Genomic DNA, 25,192 nt, shown 5'->3' with positions numbered 1-25,192 from the left:
TCTGTCATCCCAAGTTTATAAAAATATTCTCCTAACCCTTCTACACTGTTGGTGGGAATGTAAGTTGGTACAGCCATTATGGAAAACTGTATGGAGGTTCCTCAGAAAACTAAAAATAGAATTACCATATGATCCAGCAAGCAATCCCACTCCTGGGCATATATCCAGACAAAACTCTAATTCAAAAAGATACATGCACCCCTATGTTCATAGCAGCACTGTTCACAATAGCCAAGACATGGAAACAACCTAAATGTCCATCAACAGATGAACGGACAAAGAAGATGTGGTACATATATACAATGGAATACTGCTCAGCTGTAAATAAGAATGAAGTAATGCCATTTGCAGCAACATGGGTGCAACTAGAGATTATCGTACTAAGTGAAGTAAGTCAGAAAGAGAAAGACAAATACCATATGATATCACTTATATGTGGAATCTAAAATATGACATAAATGAACCTATCTATGAAACATACTCACGGACATAGAAAACTGACTTGTGGTTTCCAAGGGAGAGGATAGATTGGTAGTTTGGGGTTAGTAGATGCAAACTATTACATTTAGGATGGATAAACAAGAAGGTCCTACTGTATAGCATGGAGAACTATATTCAATATCCTCTGATAAACCATAATGGAAAAGAATATTTTTAAAAAGAATATATATATAACTGAATCACTTTGCTGTACAACAGAAATTATCACAACATTGTAAATCAACTATACTTCAGTTTTTTTAAAAAAAGATACTGAAAAAAAATATTCTCTTAGGTCATCTTTTTATATAGTGGGTTTTTTCCCCTACATTTGTTATAGAACGTGTGTGTGTGTGTGTGTGTGTGTGTGTGTGTGTGTGTGTGTGGTTTGAGGTGATAATCTAGCTTTGTTTTCCCTAATTATACCAGCAGTTCTTTTCCCATTGAATGAAATTCTACCTTTGTCGTAATTACTAAGTTCCCATATATACTAGCATCTGGCTCTTTATTCTTATTACATTCCAGGGCTTTATTTGACTTGGGAAAAAATGTTTTAAAGCAATAAAGTCAATACAGTTCTAAATATAACCTTCAGGAATAGAAAATGAGACAACCTTATTTTTTTTAGCTTCCTGTAACAGAAAGAGCAAGAATTTAGAGTTCCATTTCCAGCGCTCCACTTCCTAATTATGTGACCTTGAGCAAGTCATTTATTTTGCCTCTCCCAGGCTATGATTGCTCAACTCAGTAGCGGCCGGCACTTTTGTAAGGATTAGAGAAAAAAATATGTAGAGTGCCTGACCCACAGTTGGCCTTCATTCGGTGGTACCTAGTATTACCACTAGTGTTAGGACTTAACAAAAAATAAGAAAGTAAGACATTTAATATCAAGTTATGTCTGCTCTAAACATAAGCAGATGTGTCACTTCGTGAGTATATATCATGTGCAAGAGAAAAAGAATTCTAAATATGGTAATTTAAAGATTCTTTCAGGCAAGTAAATTAGTGTGAACAATAAAAATAATGTAATGAAGTCTGGCACCTTTTTCTAAGAACTTTTTTCTTTTTCTTTTTTTTCTACTGAGAGCCATACAGACCTAACACAAGTAAAAAAGTAACCTTATTTGTCCACTTTTTTTTTTTAACATCTTTATTGGAGTATAATTGCTTTACAATGGTGTGTTAGTTTCTGCTTTATAACAAAGTGAATCAGTTATACATATGTTCCCATCTCTCTTCCCTCTTGCGTCTCCCTCCCTCCCTCCCTCCCACCCTCCCTATCCCACCCCTCTAGGTGGTCACAAAGCACCGTAACTTGTCCACTTTTTTAGCTAAGTAAGGAAAATACAGCTATTGGGAACAACAAATTTTAAAATTAAAACAAATTTTAATTGCTTTTCTGTTTAGCTCACCTGTAGAAGAGCTGGATGTTAGGGGAGAAAGCAGGAGAGTCAGAGAAAAACAGAGGACACTGAGTATGGAAACACTTGTGGACCTGAAAATAAGGATGGTCATGAGTCTAGATGCAGACACATTGACGTGCCCCAGTTCTGTCCTAAGGCTTTAATGTTTCCTGTAGGTTAGAGGTGTCCTGTGGTTATCAATAATACATTGATTTCTCTTAACCTTATTTCTCAAGAACCCCAGGACAATTTCTGGAGGTTTAGAAACAAATGATGTTAGTGAAGCCATACAGGTAAAATGTAAAAATCGAAAAGTTAAAAAGGAAAAACAATTGAATACCACTTACACCTCTTGGGCTGGGTAACAAGACTTCTCAGGGAACCATTTAACTGACTAGGGCACAGCTCATAAATGTATATTCTTATTCTAGTTACCTCCTCGCTTCCCCACACTTTAGTCTTAAAATATCTGCGAAGCAGAAAGAACAGCTGTAGAAGTAAGCCTAGTAATTTAAAAAGTATAATCGTAAGACAAGCGCTACCTGCACTAGACAGTATTTGTTTTCTTTCCCCATTACACTTCATTAAGTTACTAACCAAACCTTAAATTAATCATTTTGAAAATTAGCCTCTTATTCCCTAGCGCTGTTTATTAGACCTACTGAAGAAAGGAAGATTCAATTTTGCCTTGTTTTTGTTTCTCTTATCCTTTTCATACTCTTTGTTGTGTTTGCAACAACTAGTCCACAGAGAGGAAGTGGGAGGTTGGTCATTTATTCCTCTCACTTTTCCATTTCAGCAAATAATGATGTATATGCATTATCATCATCTGCACAATTAGCTCTCAAATAAACATCTAACATTAGGTGACATGCATCGCTAGTCTTACTAATTTTGAAATATTTAGGTGCTAGAAAACCAGATAAATTATTAATGTTGTCATTATTATCTTTCATAATTTCTTAATGAATTTTAAAAAAATGTCTAATCGGGCTTCCCTGGTGGCGCAGTGGTTGACAGTCCGCCTGCCGATGCAGGGGACACGGGTTCGTGCCCCGGTCCGGGAAGATTCCACATGCCGCGGAGCGGCTGGGCCCGTGAGCCATGGCCGCTGAGCCTGCGCGTCCGGAGCCTGTGTTCCGCAACGGGAGAGGCCCGCGTACTGCAAAAAAAAAAAAGAGAGAACCTATTTGCCCATGTCACCATGAATAATATGAAATCCCTGACAGAGCTGATTTATTTTTTATTATTTTTTTAAATTTATTTATTTGTTTATTTATTTTTGGTTGCGTTGGGTGTTTGTTGCTGCGTGCGGGCTTTCTCTGGTTGTGGCGAGCGGAGGGCTACTCTTCATTGCAGTGCGCGGGCTTCTCATTGCGGTGGCTTCTCTTGTTGCGGAGCACGGGCAGAGCTGATTTATTGAAAGAGCAGTCAACAAAATTTAGGGAAACACAGGTTCTAGTTACAGCTCTGCCTTCATATCGCTGTGACTTTAAAGGTAGCAAATCCTTTTGTACCACTGATTTTTCTGATTTCCCTTACCTACGTTTGTAAGCATGTGATTATTATTACATTTGAAATGCTTTAAGAGCCTCATAAAGGACCAACCATAATATATTATGCCTGTCATTATATAAAAATACTTAGGAATCAGTCAGTTTAAAAATTTATGTGATCGATTATAACATACGAAATAAAGTGTACTGTGTAAAATCCACCCAGAATGAATTAGCAGGATTTTCTTGTCTTGGTCTTGTAAGAAGCTAGATGGATGAAATATAGATTTCACTGTTCTTTAAGGAGAATTCAGTTTAGTAAATGGAACACATGTAATGGCTAAGTGCTTTACCCAAGGGCTGGATAAAGGACTCTAGGCACGCGGGAGGGTGATATTTCAGGTGGATGGAGCAAGGTGAGAAAAAGCTCTGAGTGGTAAGTATAGGAAATTATGAATAGTTCTGTCCAGGTGCATGAAGGAGAGTGGCAGGAGACTGAAAAAAAGGTATTTGGGGCAGACTGCCGAGGGTCTTAAAATAAGGCTGTGGTAACCGTACTACAGGTTGGGTGTGAAGGGCATGGTGTGCAGTGGTTAACACCATGGGGTTAGGAGTCAGACTGATGTGATTCAAATCTTGGTTTTGAATGACTTCAGTCAAGTCAGCCCTCTGTGAATGAGGGTAACCTTCACTACCTTGCAGTCTGACTAAGAAGTTAACGACGTAATGCATGTTAAAGCTTAGCAGAGAGCCTGGAGTTCAGGAAACACTCAGGAAAGGATAGAGATTATTGATGAGTAGTTACTACTACTCAGTTACTACTACTCAACAGATTTATCTGGGAGAAATGTGAAAAGCAGAATGAAGGCCCCTCGCCACCACAGTGGGGAGAAGACTTAGTGCAGGGTTATTACAATAGTCTAAAGTTAATGTGAGTCCGAATTAGGGTAGTAGTGGTGGGAATGGCAAGGAAGGGAATAGATTCAATAGTGGTAGAGAGGTTGAGTGACGGGATTTGGGAAACCATTTAACGTGTGAGAAATGGGGAATAAGGGAAAGGGGAAAATGATGCAAAGATGAAAACACTTGCATTTTGAGTCTGAGTAAAAGGGGAATGGTGGTTCCATTTGGTTAGTGATTCTGGAACTTTTGTATGCATGAGAATCTCCTGGAGGTCCTGTTCAAGTACCAGTGGCTGGACCTGACCCCTTCTGGTTCAAAGAAGTTTCCAGGTGATACTGATGCTGCTGGTTCAGGGCCCGTACTTCGAGGACCACTGCAGTGGAGAAATAGAAAACACAGGAGGCAGGGGGTGGTATGGCTAGATGTGAGCCATGGCTCATCCTTCAAGTAGAGATGCTTAGTTCACTACCATCAAAATGCTTAGTTCACTACCATTGAAAACATCAGTTTGAATCTGATTAGAGATAGTGGATTTGGACATCACCGGTGTACACAGGCCCATGCAATGTTCAGAGATTGCCAGGTAAGAGATTAAGAGCCAGTGAGCTACTGGTGGGTAGACAAGTTTTTATAAAGCCATCGGTGATGCTGTAGGAAAGGCTTGAGCTTTTACCTGTTTGCCTCAGCCTTCTATGTATGTGGCTCTAAGCAGAGCTTTCATTAGTGTGTTTTAATGTAAACCTCTCTTCATTTTGATTTCCTAATAAAGGAGCTTTGGTGACAGTTACAGATAAGAGCCTGAGGTTTAGAATATAGATTTAGAGCATCTGGTAAGCTTTGCCATTCTCTCTGCTTCATTAAAACTGAAGGATAGATATCAAAGCTAAAACCTGGTATAATCCTGTGTGGTTTGATAGTAGGATAAAACAATAAAGATCTGAATGTTGATCATCTCCTATTTGAATGTCAACTAGTATAACAAAAAATCAGATTGGTGGTTGTGTCTCATGTTTTTCTGTTATCTTAAAGAAGATCTAAATGTAAAAAACTGTGGGCATAGATTAGAGCAACTAATCCAGCAGTAGCATCCTAACAATCATTCCCTTCTTGTCTTCAGAGTGGTGTGAGGTCAGGAGTTTCCATTTAAAGGTTAACCCTTTGTGGTGACCAGCCCTTTGTAAATACTCAGCCTTGACCAAAGTAATTAAAATTTTGTTTTCCAACATGTAAGGTATATTTTTAATGTAGAGTACAGGATAGTACCCCTTAGTTCAACCATCCCAAAGTAGAATAAAAAGGAGCTGAATTCTTATTTTATTTATTTATTTATTTTGGCTTGTGGGATCTTAGTTCCCCAACAGGGGATTGAACCCACGCCCTCAGCAGTGAGAGCTCAGAGTCCTAACCACTGGACCACCAGGGGAATTCCCTGAGCTGAATTTTTACTGTTGACTAAGTTGTGTTCTGCAAGACAATATTGTTTCTTGAGATGTTAATAGTTATTACTTGAAAAAGAAAAGGTGTGGTTAGTTTCAATAAATCAAAGAATGGCCAGGTTATAGAAAGGTAAGCTGATATCCTACTGGTGGACGTCTGAAAACTTTTAATATGCTAGTGTCACTGTGAACCTCCAAGCTTTGGAATCTTCTGGGCAGCAGTTTTCAAACCTGCTTGAAGGTTTAAACCCCTATGGGAGAGTGGGGCACTGGTATCTGAGAACACAGTTTGATTGAGAAAGGCGATGTTTCTTCTTAACAAAAGGATCTGGTCAGTACAGAGGGGTTAAACATCACGTAGTTAGCATTTTTATAATTAATTATATATGGTTTTTAGTGACTACCAAGTAGACTTAATAAAGACTTGTCAATTATTATGTAAACTGTGATAGAAGGTCAGGACATTTGATCACCTCTGCACTAGTGGATGGTTATTAAGATTGAGAGTTCAGGGACCCTTTCAAAATATGATTGCTTTGGTTTTGGTATCAGCCTAGATTTGGGAATGGAATCTGGGATGCTTTGAGGATTTCTTACTAGCTCTTAAATATTCATTTTTAAAGTAGTTCTCTAGGCCTGACTCAAGAGCATCAAATATATGATCATGACCATAATTTACTCATCTTTTTAACATGCAAAAGAGAAAAAAATGCTATAGTATATCCTGATATAGGACATACACTGTGAAATTCCTGCACCTTAAAAATCTAACATTATTATTCAGTGATGATTGATCTTTTAGTGATATAAAACTCTTTTACCATACTAAATTAGAAAGGTAAATTATTATTATTGGAAGATTTTTAAGCAACAGTGATTGAAATAAAAATTATTTCTTACGTAAGCACTGATTGTATCAAATAATGGCCTTGTCAGTTTACTTCTTTCAGTCTAACCAGTACTCAGTACTTTCCTGCTGAGATGTATAGACATGGAAAGGTATGTTGACCCCTGGTGTGTTGTACATGTACTGTGATGTGAATGGGTTTTTAATACACAGATGAACATCTTTAAAAATTACATATTTTAATTTATATTAGGAAAATTATATAGAAGCATTAGAAACCAGGATTTCAGTGATTTAATGCTAGAATGATACTGTCTTGTCTTAAAAAGGAGTCAATTTAAAGAGAAATATTTACTAAAAGGTAGTATAGGTCAAATGGGAAGGAAACAGAGATTGAGGAGTCCTGAGGTCAAGAAGATGTTTTCTGATGAGAAGATTTAAGCATTAAACTGAGAGGAAACACTGACGATTTGGGAAAGAGAAGCAAGATCCTGGAAGAGGCAAGAGGGCATGGAGAGTCTGGCCTTAGACAGGAAGGGGACACTCCTCTACCAATCCTGGAAGAGGATTGAGGACTAACATAAATGTGGGACAGGAAATTGAGAGTGTCATCGCTAATGGCCTGATAGGAATGCCTACTGCTGTTTCTTAATTGTCATCGTCATAGTGGTAGTAACTATTGTAGCCACTCCTGAATTAGTGAATCAGTTAGAACAACCTGAAGTAAATAGATGCTAGTGATACAAGTGGGCAACTGTAGTTGTATGGCATGACCCCCAATGAGCTTTTGCACAAGTTTGGAAGAAGAATTGTTTCTAGCATCTAAGGCAAGAGGGGACACAGCGTACTAATGTAAGAATGTAAGTGGACGAGACTTCCTTGGCGGTCCAGTGGTAAAGAATCCACCTTCCAATGCAAGGGACGTGAGTTTGATCCCTGGTCAGTAAACTAAGATCCCACATGCCACAGGGCAGCTAAGCCCACTTGCCACAACTACTGAGCTCTCACGCCTCAACTAGAGAGCCCACGTGCCGCAAACTACAGAGCCCACGCGCTCTGGAGCCTGCGTGCCACAACTACAGAACCCACATGCCCTGGAGCCGTGTGCCACAACTAGAGAAGAGAAAACCCACACACCACAACTAGAGAGAAGTCCGAGCACTACAACAAAGAGACTGTGCCTCAGTGAAAGATCCCGCATGCCCCAACGAAGATCCCTCATGCTGCAACTAGGACCCAATGCAGCCCAAAAAATAAATAAATAAATAAATCTTTTTTTAAAAAAAGAATGTAAGTGGGAATATGATTACAGATTCTACTGACAGGAGGACAGTGAGGAATATTATATACAACTTCATGCTAATAAGTAGAGGTAGTGAGGAACCAGGGGAAGGCCAGTTTCCTTCTCTGGAGCACCTCAGCTGTGGTGTGAAGAATGCATAGTCTTCACCAGACAGAGGTCAGAAGAAGCAGTATTTTCAGGAAAGAACTACATTTCAATTAAAGTCTGTAGGTGGAGAGTCTTCTTAGTAACCCTGAGATGGAGAATATTCTAAGTAAAAGATGAAGAGTTTATAAACAGAATTTGCAAACTGGAACGAGGCTTCCATTGGGCACAGTTGGAAAGGGTCAGGAGATATGTCACTACTGGCCATCAGTGAGGCTTTAATGAAGGTGAGAGGGGCTAGGAGGCCACAAGAGGGTGAAGTATGCCCTGTTTTTAGTGCCAGCACCAGAGTCCTTGAAGCTGAGGTCTGGGATGGAGTGCTTCCTGCTTATTGAAGGAGATGGGAGTGGAAGGACCTAATGCTGGAAGCCTCCTGGGCTTCTGGAAGCCAGTGGCAGGAGACATGACTAGGTATGCAGTATTATTTCTGTTTAAAAAAACCACTGAATCACCAGTTTAAGGTCGCATTTAGGACTGAGGTACCTGGAGTTTAGGTAGAGGTTTCACTCCAAATGAACAGCAGGAACAGGTGGGTATGAAGAAGACCCAACTAGAAGTCTCAGAAATGGAAAACATTGTCATTGGAAAAAAGTGAATAATAGATGAGATAAACCCTTCACGAGGCAAACAGAGAAATAGTGAATTGAAAGAAATACTGAGAAATTCTCAGAGAAATTAAGAGAAAATATGAAAAAGCTGTGGAGACTCCCATTTCTGGCATATTCAATACCCTAACCGGTCTCCCCACTGAAAGAAACTAAATACGTATACTGAATAAAGTATTTAAATTGTGTTTTTAAAAGCAAGGCTGAGCTGCCAAGGAAGTAAAGTACTCACAGAAACAAAAACCAAAATGAAAGTGAGACTCCTAAGCTAAGTAAGCAGTAAACCTGGCTTCCACCTTGAAAGTATGTGTCAAGCCTCGGTGATCTTGAGCATACCATTAGATGTCAAATGCCATGTGCCCTTTGAGGGCTGCCCAAGATGGGGAGTCTAATGGGATATCCCTTGCCCAAACATAAAACTTTACAGAGCAACAGCATTAGTACAAGGGTGTTGAGAAACCTGTCCCCCAGAAGAGGACAAGCTTGGGTGCTGGTAGTAGGGAGAAAGTATCCCCCTGAGCGTTTATGATACCTGTGAGAGAGGGTACATAAATGGCCAATAAGCATCTGGAAAGATGTTGGTTAACAAGGAAATACAAAATAAAATAAATGCAAGGTAGCACCCCATGCCTATCAGATTACAAAGAAAGAAAGGAAGGGAGGGAGGGAAGGAGAGAAGGAAGGAAAGAGGGAGGGAAGGAGGGGAGGGGGGGAGGGAGGAAGGAAGGAGGGAAGGAAGGAAATTTAAGCCCCAAAATGCAAATCGGTATCAGTGAAAATGTACAGAAACTGGAGCCCTCATACACTGCTGACTGGAATGTAAATTGGTACAACTACTTTGGAAGGTAATTTGATAATCGTTATCAAGTAAACTTGAAGATATGTGTAGCCTTCAACCCAACAATTCCACATCTGTGTCTCTACTGGAGGGGTCTGGCACATGTGCACAAGATGATTTATACAGTGATGCTTATTTTGCAGTACGCTTATAATTGCGCAAAATTGGAAGCAACCCAAGGGTTCATCATTATAAGAACATATAAATATATTGTGCTGTAGTTGTACAATAGAATACTGTTGAGCAATGGAAATAAATGAACTAGATCTATGTGTACTGATACTGATAAATCTCAAAATCATATTATAATAAAACCAATCTGCAGAGCACTGAGTGTATTATACCATTGATATAAATTGTATGAATATGCAAAACAATACTATATATTATTTATGGATCTGTATATATGGAGTAGTAAGAATATAAAATATTCATGTGAATATTAAACACCAAATTCAAGCTAATGGTTTCTTCCGGAGAGGGAAGAAGAGAGAGAAATAAGATCCAGGAAGAAGAAACCAGGGGATTCCATTGTATCTGTAATATTTTATTTCTCAAAAAACCTGAAGCAAATGTAGCAAAACAGTAAGATTTGCTAGAGCTGGCTCAGCTTTGCCAAAGCTCATTGTATTATTGTTTATACTTTTTCAGTACATTTAAAGCATCTCACAGTATTGAAAAATTAGGAGTGAGAGAAAACTTCTATCATTATATAAAAGGAATCCAAAAACAGTACTATCCCAGGTTGGGTTCTCACTGGAGTGGAGTTTTGCATGCAGAATGTTTATTATAGATCAGCACTTGTGGAGGTGAGGGCAAGGAAAAGCAGGCTTGGGCAGGGGAGAGGTCCAAATACCATGCCAGACAGTCAAGCCCATGGAAAGCTCTGAAGCAAATCTGGATCCGGCTTTTATATTCTCACCTCAATCAGTGGCTGCATGCAGCCTGCCCAGAAGGGTACAACTTCCTTGGTCAAGGAGATTCTCTGCCTCTGAGGGCCCCCTGAAGGCACTGACCACTGGGGTATTGAGTCCTTCCTTGGGCCTCCTCGGGCCATGCGTTTCTGTCTACCATACAAGATCATGCAAGTGAATCTTTGTTTCCTTCTATTCCCTTGACTCTCAGAGAATATTTATCAATATACTTACTGAGAGAGATGAGGTAAATATAAACAAAAGCTTCCAAACGCATGTGAACTGACTCCACTTTTATAGCATGTTAGTAGGCTTGGCTTTCCTTCTAAGCTTGATTACGGTCTTGTTTGACAGAATTTAAGAGGAAATTGTCATGTACTAATCATTGGCAAATGCTTTTAACATTATTTCCTTGCTCTTCTCAAAGGATCCCCCTGTAATTTAGATGCCCAGTTTGGGATGCTGCAGTAAAGATCAGCATTCACACACTATGTTTAGAGGATAAAATATTAAAATTTTAAATTTATGGATGGTATCACTGCATAATCATCTCAATGAGTGTTATTTTGGAAATCATTAGATGTGTTTTTATATGTAATACCGTCTTCCTTGTCAGTCAGTCTAAGAAGCCAGTAGAGACAGAATTGTCAAATATTTATATCCTACTCATTCATCTTGGTGCCAGTCACATGTGGGAGTTTTTTGTATTTGTATTCTGTAGAAGTAGTATTAATAATTTTATTAAAAAGCATATATATTTTTTACTTGTAAATATCCACAGGTATTAGATAACCTTTATAGATTCCATGCTTTACAGCTTCCTGAGAGTCTGCTTTGGGGGCTTTAATGATGTCATACTTGTGAGAAGTGTGGGCAAATAATGGATAAAATGGTTTTGATAAAAGTAGCCAGTAATGTTCAGTATTATGGGCTCCACAGCCAGGAGGGATACAGTGTAGACTTTACTCAGTTCATATGAGTGTTAAAGGAATTTCCCAACTTCTAACAAAATGTAGCTGCATCGTGGGTACAGAGGCTCTTCTAGCAACTTGACAACTGTAAATGGTTTCTAGCAGTATGTCAGTCAGAGTTTCTAGTTGCAAGAAAAAGAGACTGACATGGCTAATTATGCAGGGGGGAAAAAGTGCTTATTAGGTGGTTATTAGTGAATTCCCACATTTGTTGCCAGGACTGGAGAACAAACCTTGAGACTAAACTCCCAGGAACAGTGTCCAAATCAAGTAAACACTGCCACTGCCACCAAGTATAAACATAGTTTGTGTGGAGGTCATTTCCTTGAGTCCTACTGCAGGGAGTACAGCAAGAAGGTGAAAGAAAGAGAGAAAACGAGCTTCATATTTTCTGATGTCACTGTCTTGGTTTCAGCATCCAAGTCACAGTCTGGCATCTTCTCGGCAGAGCCAAAGGCATCTGTCTCAGCTTCTAAGGGAAGGAATTACGGGTCATTAAGTTCCAACCTGTGCCTTCAAGCAGGAAATTTCCCAACCATTTCCTTGAAAGGATGCTCAAAAGGCCATAGGCAGCTACAAATATGATTTTAAAAATCCACTAAAATGTTTTTTTTCTATGAATGGAAATTTTTTTAATGTTCTCATTTGAAACATGCCTCAATCCTACCCTCGTAACTTTTGGCTATCGCAAAATGAAGAAAACCCTCCAGCCCTCAATCCCTAGTTGCCACTGAACTGAGAACACAAAAGTTATGTGATGGCTTGGGGAATATTTTGAGATGCACAGATGGTCCTTTCCTGGCCCACCTTGATCCAAGCAGCCAGTCTTCCAGGAAAAGATGTGTATAATAAGACAATTGAGTAAAATAATAGAAAGAATGGAAGCGTATCACAGAAACTATGATGCTGTTTAAGGACAAAGAAAGACTAAGTGTGAAGTAAACATAATACTATTTGTCCTTAAAATCAATGATCTTAGCCTGGTACTGAATGTTGTGCAATTATTATCTATCTGATCTTTTGTTGCCGAACATTTATCAAAAGCCTGTGGTCTAGGAAGTGTTAAGCAGATGTAGGCAGTGTCCTACTTACCCATTATGATCCTATTGTACGGCATTATTGGGCCAACTATTACTCATTCAGGCACTGCCCTATACGCCCACACCAACTGGGCTCATTAGAAAAGGACTCTCAATATCAGGAAGCAATAAGGAGTTCACGGACTGTTTCTTAAGAATTATTCTAGGAATAGTTTGTAGAATTTGCATGGCCAATGCTGTCAAGTAACTGCACGTTTGCCTGACTCCGCAGGGAGTTAATACACTTTTCAATTAAATTGTTTTTTATTTTTGTTTGCATGACAAATACACATTGTCATAAATAATATTATGTTGTCAGTAATATTATTATTATAAACAAAACTAAGGTAGTTTTATTTCTGATTAGCTCCTAGACTTAGGGTTCATCTGTCGTATTTTGAACCAGGAGTCAGTGTCCAATGAAACCACTTACAGTTCAGCATTTGCTTTGAGTAGACTTGTAAGGAGTTAATGTGGCACAAGGGAGCTTGAGGTGTTACTGGAGATGTTATTTGTGGCTTAAAGCCTTTAGTGTATACTTGATTTGATTTATAGATATTTTATGGCATGGCCTGCTTTCTATTTATTAAAATCCTGTCAAGATAACAATGAGATAAGTACAAATAATGTTAAAACATTTCTCCTAGAATAGAATACTGGCCTTCATGATGCATCGTAGAATGTAGAATGTAATTTCTTGAGACAATCTTTCCAGCTTTTTAATACAATTTTAAATTCTATATTATGGCTCAGACTTTTTCATTATTTTTTCTCTTGTCCCTTCATGAAGTGACACATGAATGCATTTGTGACAATAGGAAAAAATGTGTATTATAGATAAATATAGAAAGACTTTTTTGTGGAGTTGTAATGATTTTTTTTCTTAACAGTGGAAAGGCTTTGTATCAAATATGGTCAAGTGATTCTCATTACAGGAATTTACTTCTTTTTTTTTTTAATGCTGTGCTAACATACAGTATGAGGGATGGAAGAATTGGCTGTTGAGGCCTGTATTGGTTGGTGTGCCTCTAATGTAGGCACATCGAGTGAGGACTCTGCAGACCTTACTTTAATACATCACTGGAGCAAAAGTACTGTTTGAAGACCTCATTTAGAACCACCACCACCAACAGCAAAAAAGGCCAAATAAAGGTCTACATGTTTTCAGTTTCAAACGAAAACACATATTCTAGTGCCTTTAAGTTTGTAAAAGCTACAAATTAGTAGGTTGTTGAGTTCTATTCAAAACCCTAATCTCGTAAGGCCACACTGTAGTGTTACATTACGGGCATGTTCCTGTGTTTCCTGTGACGTACATGAATTCATGTATCTGCCTAAGCAAACCTGGTGCCTTATATGCCTTCTATTTCCTTGAATCACAGGAGCTTCAGTTTCAGCGACTAACCCGAGAACTGGAGGTGGAAAGGCAGATTGTTGCCAGTCAGCTAGAAAGATGTAGGCTTGGAGCAGAATCACCAAGCATCGCGAGCACCAGGTACAGGGCCGATGGCTCTATTTTCTTACACGCCTTCAAGTCACACATTATTAAGTTGTCCTAGATGCAGCAAATGATGCTTTTAGTGTTGTCACTGTTAACTGGCCTTCCTGAAATGGATACCAAAAATGTCAATTTATTCTAATTTTGAGAAACCTCTTGTAATATTGATTATCTTTCAGTCCTGTGCTTGAAGTGTTTTATACAGCACTGGTATGCCTCTCTAGCAAAAGCTACTATGCTAACTTTAGAAATTTGATTTCTTTTATGTAGACAAAGTTAATGAATGTTTTCAACAATTGTTAATTATTTGGCAAAGCTAATTGGCTTTGAAAACCTGATTGATTTTTTTTAACTCAGAAATATTTCTAAGTCATAACATTTATCTAGCTTTGAAAAACACATTCAATTTACTTGGAGTTTTCTAGAACTCTGGAAAACTACTATACGAAATAATTACTATATGAAATAATTGTGTATTCAAATATAGTAAATGCGAAGTAAGTCGAAAAGAAAAATATCGTATTATTAACGCATATATGTGGAATCTAGAAAAATGGTATAGATGATCTTATTTGCAAAGCAGAAATAGAGACCCAGATGTAGAGAACAAATGTACGGATACCAAGGGGGGAAGGAGGGTGGGACGAATTGGGAGATTGGGATTGACATATATACACTACTGATACTATGTATAAAATAGATAACTACTGAGAACCTACTGTATAGCACAGGGAACTCTACTTAGTGCACTGTGGTGACCTAAATGGGAAGGAAATCCAAAAAAGAAGGGATACATGTATATGTATAGCTGATTCATTTTGCTGTACAGTAGAAACTAACACAACGTTGTAAAGCAACTATACACCAATAAAAATTAATTTTAAAAAATATATAGTAAATGCAAAACCAGTATATTACTGGAAAAAACACATTTAATCACAAGTATTTTATATTTAAGTAGCCTCTTATGCTATTTAAAATATCATTAGAATAAAAATTACGGCCACAACTCCAAATGGTGAAATCACTACTTATGCAATCTGTGGGTTTCTTTCTTAGTATTTACATATTCCAATAAAGCCTACCATAAAATACTTCTGTTGCTTGCATTTTTAAGCTTAGTTTGTTTAATCCTAAGTAGGTGTATGCCCATAGTAACTTGTCTTTCAGCTGTTTCTAACATCGTAATTGTTGTATTTCTCATTATCTTCTGTTATTCATAGCCCAAAAATCCTTCTTGGTGAATACAATGCTGTCTGTAGTTTGTCTTTCCCAGCTGATTGCTATGAATTTAAAATTATTAGGCAGATAAAATTGTATTGTCATGAATTTTTAAATCTTTGACCCTTAACAATTATGCACGTTAGTATGTTTAGTAAGGCATAAAGCATGCAAGTAAGATCAAGAAAACTTTCAAAACACAGATATCAAATTATGTGATCATTTTTAAGACATCCAGGCAGTTGTTCATAGGAAGAGAAATTATAAGCAAGGTGTAAAATTACAAATCAAAAATTTCTAACTCTAGCTTTGTACTCCTCAATTAGATAATTTATCAAGAAAGTTAAAATTGTCAAAACAAAAATTTGTTTTAATTTTACCCAGTTTTTTTAAAGGATATCTGTATGTTTAGCACCAAAAAGAACAGTTCACAAGCTAAATAACGTAGTGTTATATATTTCCAGATTTTTTCAAATGTAATTTTACACTATTAGAAAAATTAAATCAGTATTTAAAGAATTCAGTTAAGGCGTTTATTCTGACAATTTTGCCAATTAAACGAACATAGAACTTTTCTCGGTAAACTCCTAGAGATATTTGATATGTCAATAATACCTAGAGGAAATGGCAAAGGAGAAAGGAAAATCCCCAGGTACCAGAAATAGAGAACCAAAAGCCAGAGCCACGGGCTTCCCTGGTGGCGCAGTGGTTGAGAATCTGCCTGCTAATGCAGGGGACACGGGTTCGAGCCCTGGTCTGGGAGGATCCCACATGCCGCGGAGCGACTGGGCCCGTGAGGCACAACTGCTGAGCCTGCACGTCTGGAGTCTGTGCTCCGCAACAAGAGAGGCCGTGATAGTGAGAGGCCCGCGCACCGCAATGAAGAGTGGCGCCGGTTTGCCACAACTAGAGAAGGCCCTCGCACAGAAACGAAGACCCAACACAGCAAAAATAAATAAATAAACTCCTACCTCCAACATCTTCAAAAAAAAAAAAAAGCCAGAGCCACAAGCATTTGAGCTGCATTGAGTGCAGGAGGCCTGGGCACTGTCAAGCCCCCAACAAAGCACTGGAGTCTTAGGTTTAATACCCCTGCAGGGACCAAAGAGTGAGGCCTTATGTGCTCACGGTGGTAGACTTGAACTTGGGAACACTGCATTAAGCCATGACCCTCAAAAGCTGCACCCTTGGACCACCCCAGGCTTGCACGGTATGTGGGTCTGGAGGCCAAATGTAACTGTATGCATTGTTCAGGAATACCCAGCTGAGAAACTGACATCACCAAAGATGCGCTCACAATCAGATAATAAAAAACTCAAGTCAGAAAAACTCAAGGATGAGTAAGAATCAGCAAGCAGGAGAGCAGGATTTAAAACTTTTAAGAACTTGATATCATTGGAGAAAGTCTGACAGGTATGCACAGGAAGACAGGTACAAAGATGCTTATTGTAACATTATTTGCAAAAGTAAAAAATTTTAATCAGGATAGAAATGGGAAATAAACTGTGGATAAGTAAACTCAAGAGCCATTAAAACGAAACAACTACATGTATCAACGTGGACATCTTTGCAGAACAGACTTTCGAGTGAAAACTACAAGTTGCAAAAGAATAGGTATAGGTTATCTTTATGAATATTTTAAAATATACATAATACTGAATTTAAATAGTGTTTGATTTTACGAATCAGTGCATCTCTAGTAAAAGTATAAAAAATGTTTCAGGATGACACCACTTTAAGATAGGGGTACCTCTAGGGACAAAGGGGAGGAGGAAGCTATCAGGAATTCAGCTTTAGCCAAATCTGTAACGTTTTATTTAAGACTGCCATCTGGAACAAACATAACAAAAAATATGAATATTGATATCTGTTAAACAAGGGGGTTGTTGATATATGCATGGCTGTTAGATTATTTTCTGTAGTAAATATTTTAAAATATTAAATAATTTTAGGGTTATATAGTTTGAATTAGCTAATTCCATAGGTTCGTTAAAAATCTGTTAGTAAAATACATATTGTGAGTAATACTTATTGTCAGTGATTTGGGGCTTTGTGTCTGGATCTCAGTGCCCAGCTTGGCGCCTGGCATGGCAGTGGGGCTCAGTCAGACAATGTCGGGTGAGTGAGTGGGTCCTGCAGAAATGGAAACCGGGCTGACCAGAGAAAGAGGGAAAGTATGCGCAGAAGTGTGTATGATCTCGCATTGCTGTACTGGAGTTCCAAGAGGCTTGGTAGTTTCCAGGATGTGTACTGAAAGGACCTAGTGGCTTATGAGGTTGGAAGAGTAAAGCTGGCATTAGATTGTGGAGAACCAGGAACCAGGTGATGATGAGTGTCACCTTCATTAGGTCTGTAAAGGAGACAGGTTGAAACACATTGCTCTAGTTGGAAGCAGTTGTCCTGATAGTGTAGGGTGTAGGTCAGAAAGAAGAGAGGCCAGGCAGCAAGACAGGAATCTATTATGGAATCTTAACGGTTATGAGTAAGGGGGGTTTCTTTATTCAGTGAACTCTGGTTGGAATGATAATTGATCCACTTTGATTGCCCTTCTCCCGTCTCATGTTGGATTCTCATGTATTCTTGATGCCCCCAGCTAAGTGCTAACCCGTTCGTACAGCCTTTCCCACAGTTCTCCAGGAAAGTCATCTCTCTTCATCCGAACTCTCATAACTGTTCCCCTGTGCCTGTATTAGCCTCCTATGAGGAGCTAAAGCTCACCGCAGCCCTGGCACAGTGCCTGGGGCTCAGCAGGCAGGCACCCTGCTAAGTGTTCATTGAATAAATAATGAAACTTAGGCCCAGTGTGATTTAAGTTCCTCAGGAAAGGATGCTTTACCATTAGGTCACCTACTTGGCATTCACCCTTTCCCATATCTGCCTTCTTCACACATTTCAGTGTGCTTTTCGGTGGACCTTAAGAAGAACTCTGCTCCGTGACCACCAGGGTTACACACTGGCAAGAGCCCCTTAGAAAACAGTGTTAGTGAAGGGAGCATAGGTTTTTATTGTGTCACTTGAGAGATCCCCCTTGTGCCTGTCAGTCCCCACCATCAGTCTCAGAACCAGAATCTAAAGATACAGAAAATAGCTCTCAGACCCCAGCCCTCTTTCCCATCAGCCATTTCTGATTTGCTGAAGGAAAATTATAAGTGCGATCACTGCTTCCAGCCAGGAAACTTCCTTTGGATTCAGGTCCTTCTTACATGGGAGTAAGTTTAGTCAGCAAGATGGGGGATTTGAAAACTGGTTATCTTTCATATTGTTTGATTTAGATCCTATGCCAGAGTTGGTAAGGTGATCTGTAAGATTTTATTTTTCCTAGTCCAGATATGATCTCAAAGGGTAAAGAAAAGCATACTTTGATTTACTTTTTCAGTTGTCCAAAGTTCTTGCCATGTTGGCCTCACCCTGTGAAGAAGGAGTAGACAGTGGCATGAGGTCCTATTTAATTAATGACTCTAATATTGTACTAAATAATATACTGTAGAGCCCTCTTCCAAATGGCTCTAAAGCCCAGCGTTTCGGTTTCCTCACACTTGCAGTACCAAAGATAAATTTTTAACCCTGCCGTGACGTGTTCCCATTTTACAGTACGGAAACTGGGCCTCTGCATGTATTTATTTAGGAAGTGTCCTAAAAGGTGAGCTGCACAGCTGTCTTTGGCAGTTCATTTGCAATATGCCTTGCTGAGAACATTAAAAAAAATCTTAATGATTAAAATGATTGCTAGGTTTTCTTTTTTTAACATCTTTATTGGAGTATAATTGCTTTACAATGGTGTGTTAGTTTCTGCTTTATAACAAAGGGAATCAGCTATACATATACATATATCCCCATATCTCCTCCCTCTTGTGTCTCCCTCCCACCCTCCCTATCCCACCCCTTTAGGTGGTCACAAAGCACCAAGCTGATCTCCCTGTGCTATGTGACTGCTTCCCACTAGCTATCTATTTTACATTTGGTGGTGTATATATGTCCATGCCACTCTCTCACTTCGTCCCAGCTTACCCTTCCCCCTCCCCGTGTCCTCAAGTCCATTTTCTACTTCTGTGTCTTTATTCCTGTCCTGCCCCCTAGGTTCTTCAGAACCATTTTTTTTCTCTTTAGATTCCATATATATGTGTTAGCATACGGTATTTGTTTTTCTCTTTCTGACTTACTTCTTCACTCTGTATGACAGACTCTAGGTCTATCCAACTCACTGCAAATAACTCAATTTCGTTTCTTTTTATGGCTAAGTAATATTCCCTTGTATATATGTGCCACATCTTCTTTATCCATTCTTCTGTCGATGGACACTTAGGTTGCTTCCATGTCCTGGCTATTGTAAATAGTGCTGCAATGAACATTTTGGTACATGACTCCTTTTGAATCATGGTTTTCTCAGGGTATATATGCCCAGTAGTGGGATTGCTGAGTCATATGGTAGCTCTATATTTAGTGTTTTAAGGAACCTCCACATTGTTCTCCATAGTGGCTGTATCAATTTACATTCCCACCAACAGAGCAAGAGGGTTCCCTTTTCTCCCCACCCTCTCCAGCATTTATTGTCTGTAGATATTTTGATAATAGCCATTCTGACTGGTGTGAGGTGATACCTCATTGTAGTTTTGATTTGCATTTCTCTAATAATTAGTGATGTTGAGCAGCTTTTCATGTGCTTCTTGGCAATCTGTATATCTTCTTTGGAGAAATGTCTATTTAGGTCTTCTGCCCATTTTTGGATTGGGTTGTTTGTTTTTTGGTTATTGAGCTGCATGAGCTGCTTATAAATTTTGGAGATTAATCGTTTGTCAGTTGCTTCATTTGCAAATATTTTCTCCTATTCTGAGGGTTGTCTTTTCGTCTTGTTTATGGTTTCCTTTGCTGTGCAAAAGCTTTTAAATTTCATTAGGTCCCATTTGTTTATTTTTGTTTTTATTTCCATTTCTCTAGGAGGTGGGTCAAAAAGGATCTTGCCGTGATGTATGTCATAGCGTGTTCTGCCTATGTTTTCCTCTAAGAGTTTTACAGTGTCTGGCCTTACATTTAGGTCTTTAATCCATTTTGAGTTTATTTTTGTGTATGGTGTTAGGGAGTGTTCTAATTTCATTCTTTTACATGTAGCTGTCCAGTTTTCCCAGCACCACTTATTGAAGAGGCTTATTTCTCCATTGTATATTCTTGACTCCTTTATCAAAAATTAAAATGATTGCTAGGTTTTCTATTAACGACTCTTTGGAAGTAGTGACTCTAAACAAACTAGCAATAAAAAAACCCATTTCTAATATGATTTTTATTTGTTTTATTTACTGCAAAAATGCATTAATAACACAAGTAATAACACCAGCAATATCAGTATATAATGATCCTTAATCTGGAATTGATGGTGCTTGTACCCAAAGATGATATATCAGACCACGAATAATCACTGAAAATTGAGAAACCCTGAAGGGGAGCTATGGGATTAGTTAATAGAGAAGCTACAGACTTTCTGCCTTTGTACCAAGTACACTATAGTTACCTGTGCATTTAATAGTCATCTATTTTAATATTTCACCTGATTAAAGATAGGCTGTAGAAATAGTCAATAAATTATATCTTTTCTGTATTTGTACTGAGTATAGTATAGATATTTATATATTTAATTTTTTACCTCATTTAAAGTGGGCCTTGGGATCAGTTAATAGAGAAAATACCGATTTTCTGCATTTGTTTTTAGTGTACTATAGTTATTTACATATTCAGTATTTCACCTCATAGGAAGTAGGGCGTGAAATCAGTTTATTGAAAAGTTACAGCATTTCTGCATTTATACTGAGTACACTATATCTTATGTACTATGCACTATGCACTATTTAATATTTTACCTCTCCACATGTATTTGGAACATTTTTAGAAAACACAGAAGCCAACAATGGAGTGAGGGAATTGGGGCAAAGATAAAATAAAGACTAGAAAAATAAGATGAAGCCAAGGTTAAAATAGTATACAAAATATATGTTGTCAATATTGCACGAATTGGCTTAAAGTAGAGAGCCACTTTGGCTCTGAGTGTCCTGGTAGCCAGGCTAAAGAAAAAAACTAATGAATTACATGATTCAACGTGTCTGGAAGATAAAAACAAACCAGGTTGCTCAGGAGGATTTACTGTCCCTGGGGCTGAGACTTGAGTGGTTTCTCTTGTGAGTTGCTGTTGAGAGCACTGCGTGATGAGGCAAACAGCGTCCTCGGTAGTTTCTAAATTATAAAATCAGACTCACAGGGGTTCTTTCTTTTGTTGTTAAATACAATATAAATGGATGGAAAAGCAGCTTAGCTAAAAGCAGTTCTCCAGGAGGCCAATTCTGTTGCTCCAGTTTGGCGGGAGGATGATAGTTAGCATATGCAGATGGATGGATCCATTTCGGGTTCTCCAAGCAAGCAGCCTGCCATGATGACTTCTGTCTGCAGAGCTTTTTAGAGTCATGGGTGGCAGTGGATACCAAGGTGTGAGAGGTCCTGTTTTGCAGGTCACCGTGCAGGTGCACGTTGTGCATGCCTTAGCGACAGAAGCAGAGGTATGTACGGCGCATCTCAGGAGAATCTCATAGCACAGGCACCTCAGAGAAAAATAATGCCCTTTAAACCTCTTGCACCCCATGGGCTAAGCAACAACCTTCAAATCCAAATTTTGATGAATGTAGGATTTATTCTTTTTCTCTTTGCAGTATCATCCATGGAGTGTTGCTCTCGCCTTAGCCTGCTTTAGACTTCACTGGATGGGGGTGACAGCAAGGGGACTTCCCCTGCCTACCTACACTCCCAAGGGCACAGAAGGGGCCAAGTGTGGCCAAAACAGCATTCTCACCTTTTAACTGACTGGAGTTACATAATGCTCATTTTAGCCAATTTGTAAAGTTCAAGGAAGTATAAAGAGAAAAGTCGTAATTCTACCATTCATAGATAACCACTTTATTTTTAGGTCTGGTTTATTGAAGTGTAATTTACTTACAGTAAAATTCACCCTTTGTAGCATACAGTTTTATGATTTTTGGCAGTTTGGCATGTAGTTGTATAACCACCATCATGATTGAAATGTAGAACATTTCCATTAACCCGAAAAAAGAGGCAACCACTTTTTTTTTTTTTTTTTTTTTTTTTTTTTTGCGGTACGCGGGGCTCTCACCACTGTGGCCTCTCCCGTCGCGGAGCACAGGCTCCGGACGCGCAGGCTCAGCGGCCATGGCTCACGGGCCCAGCCGCCCCGGGGCATGTGGGATCCTCCCAGACCGGGGCACGAACCCATGTCCCCTGCATCGGCAGGCGGACTCTCAACCACTGCACCACCAGGGAAGCCCAGCAACCACTTTTTAAAGTTTGCCACATTTCATTCCCTTTCAAAAAAATTTAAGTGTGAGATAACTCCCTACGGCCAACTTTTTATCTCATTCCTAAAGTCCCACTTTGATAGCCAGTTCTAACTTTTAATGGCTCCCACCTGTCTGAGGAATTCTCAAGGAGAAAAGTAGCTTGGAGATGCACCCAAGGGATGCTAGTTTAGCGGTGGTTAGAGGTCACTACAGCCTTCCCGTGGCAAGCTGCACTCAGTGGGTGCAGGGGACTTGGCCAGGGGAACTGCTAAAAGGCACAGTCTTCAAGTGTACAAGACATGGCCTGCGTTGCGTGTTTCATCCAAGCAGAGACATTACACTAGTGGTTCAGCTGGGGTAACAGAAACTGTGGAAGGAGAAGAAAATATAATTCAAATTGAAAAGTCAGTAAATATAAATACGATCATCTCAGAATTCAAGAAATTGGGTAACAAAACTGTGGAAGGAGAAGAAAATATAGTTCAAATTGAAAAGTCAGTAAATATAAATATGATCATCTCAGAATTCAAGAAATTATTTCTGAAATTTTACAGTACAGAATTTCAAAACTATTTCTGATAACAGGCTTAGAATCTTACCATTGCCCAGAAACAGAAACTTCACTTCTCACTTACTTCTAGGTAAGTTGTAGGTGGTAAAGGAGAAAGTTTATTTCTTTGGGACACAGATATTGGTTCCACATATTTTATCTTGTAAGTAAATCATAGCTTGTCTGCTCCTTAAGATGAAGCACTAAATTTTCATTTATATTGAAGTACAAAAGAGATACTTAAAAGATGGACCTTTTACTAATTATAGAAAACACTAATGACAACTTTTGGAATTGAAGCTTAGTTTTAAATTTTTGTTTTGATATTTTGCACATTGTTTTAAAATTTGTTTATGCCATTTGGAAGCAGTTGGCCCCTTCACATTGTCTGTCCTTTAGCTGGCTGCCATTGGTGTTAGGAAGTTACGCTAGACCCTGAGAAAAATCCTGTCCATGTCTGTCAACTGAATGAGGGGGGAAATGGGTGGCAATATTAAAATTAAATAACTTCACACTCTTCCTAAGATTATCTCTCCCTTTTCAGTTAGTTTAAAGCTCTGCTAAAATAGAATTCTTTATGGTTTCAGAAAGGTCATACAATCTTGACAAATAGTCTTCTTATTGCCATTTAAGAAAAGAACTCTTATTTTTTAACGAAAAGATTTGATACCCTACTACCATTCAGACTTTTTTTTTTTTTTTTTTTTTTTTTTTACATTTTATAGGATCATCTGCTAGTGCCCATCAGGCTTCCATTGATACTATTAAAAATTCTAAAAATGCCGTAGGACTGACAGTAGCCGAAAAGCCTTTTTCATGGGTCAGGTCTTTTCTTCAGCAAATATTTTTAAGTCATTGTGAAATAAACTTTCTTCTCAAATGAAACATTCTTTAAAAATGAAGAGTCTTTACAAAGATTGAATGTTTGTGTTTTGACAGCTTATTATTTAATGTACTGCTTCAGGAAGATGCTTGATAAAGTTCTGTCCCTTTGACCTTCAGTGCTCTCACTGGCCGAAACCTGAGTTTTTTAAATAATAGTTTTATTGAGATATATTTCATATATCGTAAACTTCATACTTTTAAAGGATATGATTCAGTATTTTTAGTATATTCATAGAGCTGTGCAATCATCACCACTATCTAATTTTAGAACATTTTCACCATCCCAAAAAGAAATCCTCTACCCATTAGCACTCCTTCCCCATTTTTCCTTCCCCCACCCCCAGCCACTGAGAACCAATGATCTATTTTCTGTCCCTATGGGCTTGCCTCTTCTGGACATTTCCTATATATGGCATCATACAATATATAGCCTTTTGTGACTGGCTTCTTCAACTTAGCATGATAATTTCAAGGTTCATCCATGTTATAACATGTATCAGTTCTTCATCCTTTTTTATTTCCAAATAATATTCCAGTGTATGGATATACCACATTTTGTTTATTTTTTTATCACCTAATGGGCATTTGTGTTGTTTCCACTTTTTGGTAATTGAGAATAATGCTACTATGTCTCAGGTTTTAAGAGGGGAAAATCCCAAGGGTTCTGCTCCAGGCATTCTTAGTTTGGGGCTGGGGAGAGGCACTGAGAGTAGTAAGGATTCCCCTTAGCCTCTCTCTCCATCCTCCTACTCCCTCACAGGGGCTCACCTTCTTTTCTTCCTCCTTTGCTCTCTGTTATGGTAAATCCTTATATATTGCTGAGCTAGCTGAGTTAGTTTTAAGTGCATAGTAGGTAAACTATTGGGGAGTCCTCTTATGTTTATCAGAATATAGTTCATCAGATTTCCTTTCTTAATATTGTATTTGGTCACTAGTGACTCTTAATAGTCAAACAAATAAAAGCTCTTTATGTTCATTTGGAATTCAGACTAAATGAAGAATAAACTATTTGATATTTGAATGTAATTATCAGAAACCCTCTCTGGGATCTCTACAGTGAATATTTATTACATGGATGCTCTTCTGAGCAAATTTAGTGACACTGAATGTTTATGATGCAACTCTCCTGTGTTAACACAGTAAAGAGTAGCACATCTGAAAGATACAAATGAGTCTGTGGCTGACCTGCATCTCTCCAGAAGTCGTTTTCTGGAGCAGTTTGCTCAAGCACAGTTCTTCCAAAAAGCATTTTAATTGCTACTGCACATTGCCATTGTGATCACAAGCC

General features: G+C 38.6%; 1 protein-coding gene across 16 annotated transcripts in view; it reads left to right on the top strand.

The window, feature by feature from the left end:
• Positions 1–25,192, top strand: part of PKP4 (plakophilin 4) — a 252,775-nt gene that overhangs the window by 122,856 nt on the left and 104,727 nt on the right. For 15 of the 16 annotated variants that reach the window (XM_033860144.2, XM_033860143.2, XM_073807691.1 and 12 more), the window contains one exon: positions 13,802–13,914. The exons of the other annotated variant lie outside the window; for it this stretch is intronic. In XM_033860144.2, the coding sequence (XP_033716035.1) occupies positions 13,802–13,914 (113 nt within the window). The remainder of the gene's footprint in view (positions 1–13,801; positions 13,915–25,192) is intronic. 16 annotated transcript variants of the gene reach the window in all.

This window comes from Tursiops truncatus, chromosome 7, assembly GCF_011762595.2.
Source record: "Tursiops truncatus isolate mTurTru1 chromosome 7, mTurTru1.mat.Y, whole genome shotgun sequence".
NCBI classification, from domain to species: Eukaryota; Metazoa; Chordata; class Mammalia; order Artiodactyla; family Delphinidae; genus Tursiops; species Tursiops truncatus.
This window is presented reverse-complemented; position numbering and strand designations above follow the sequence as displayed.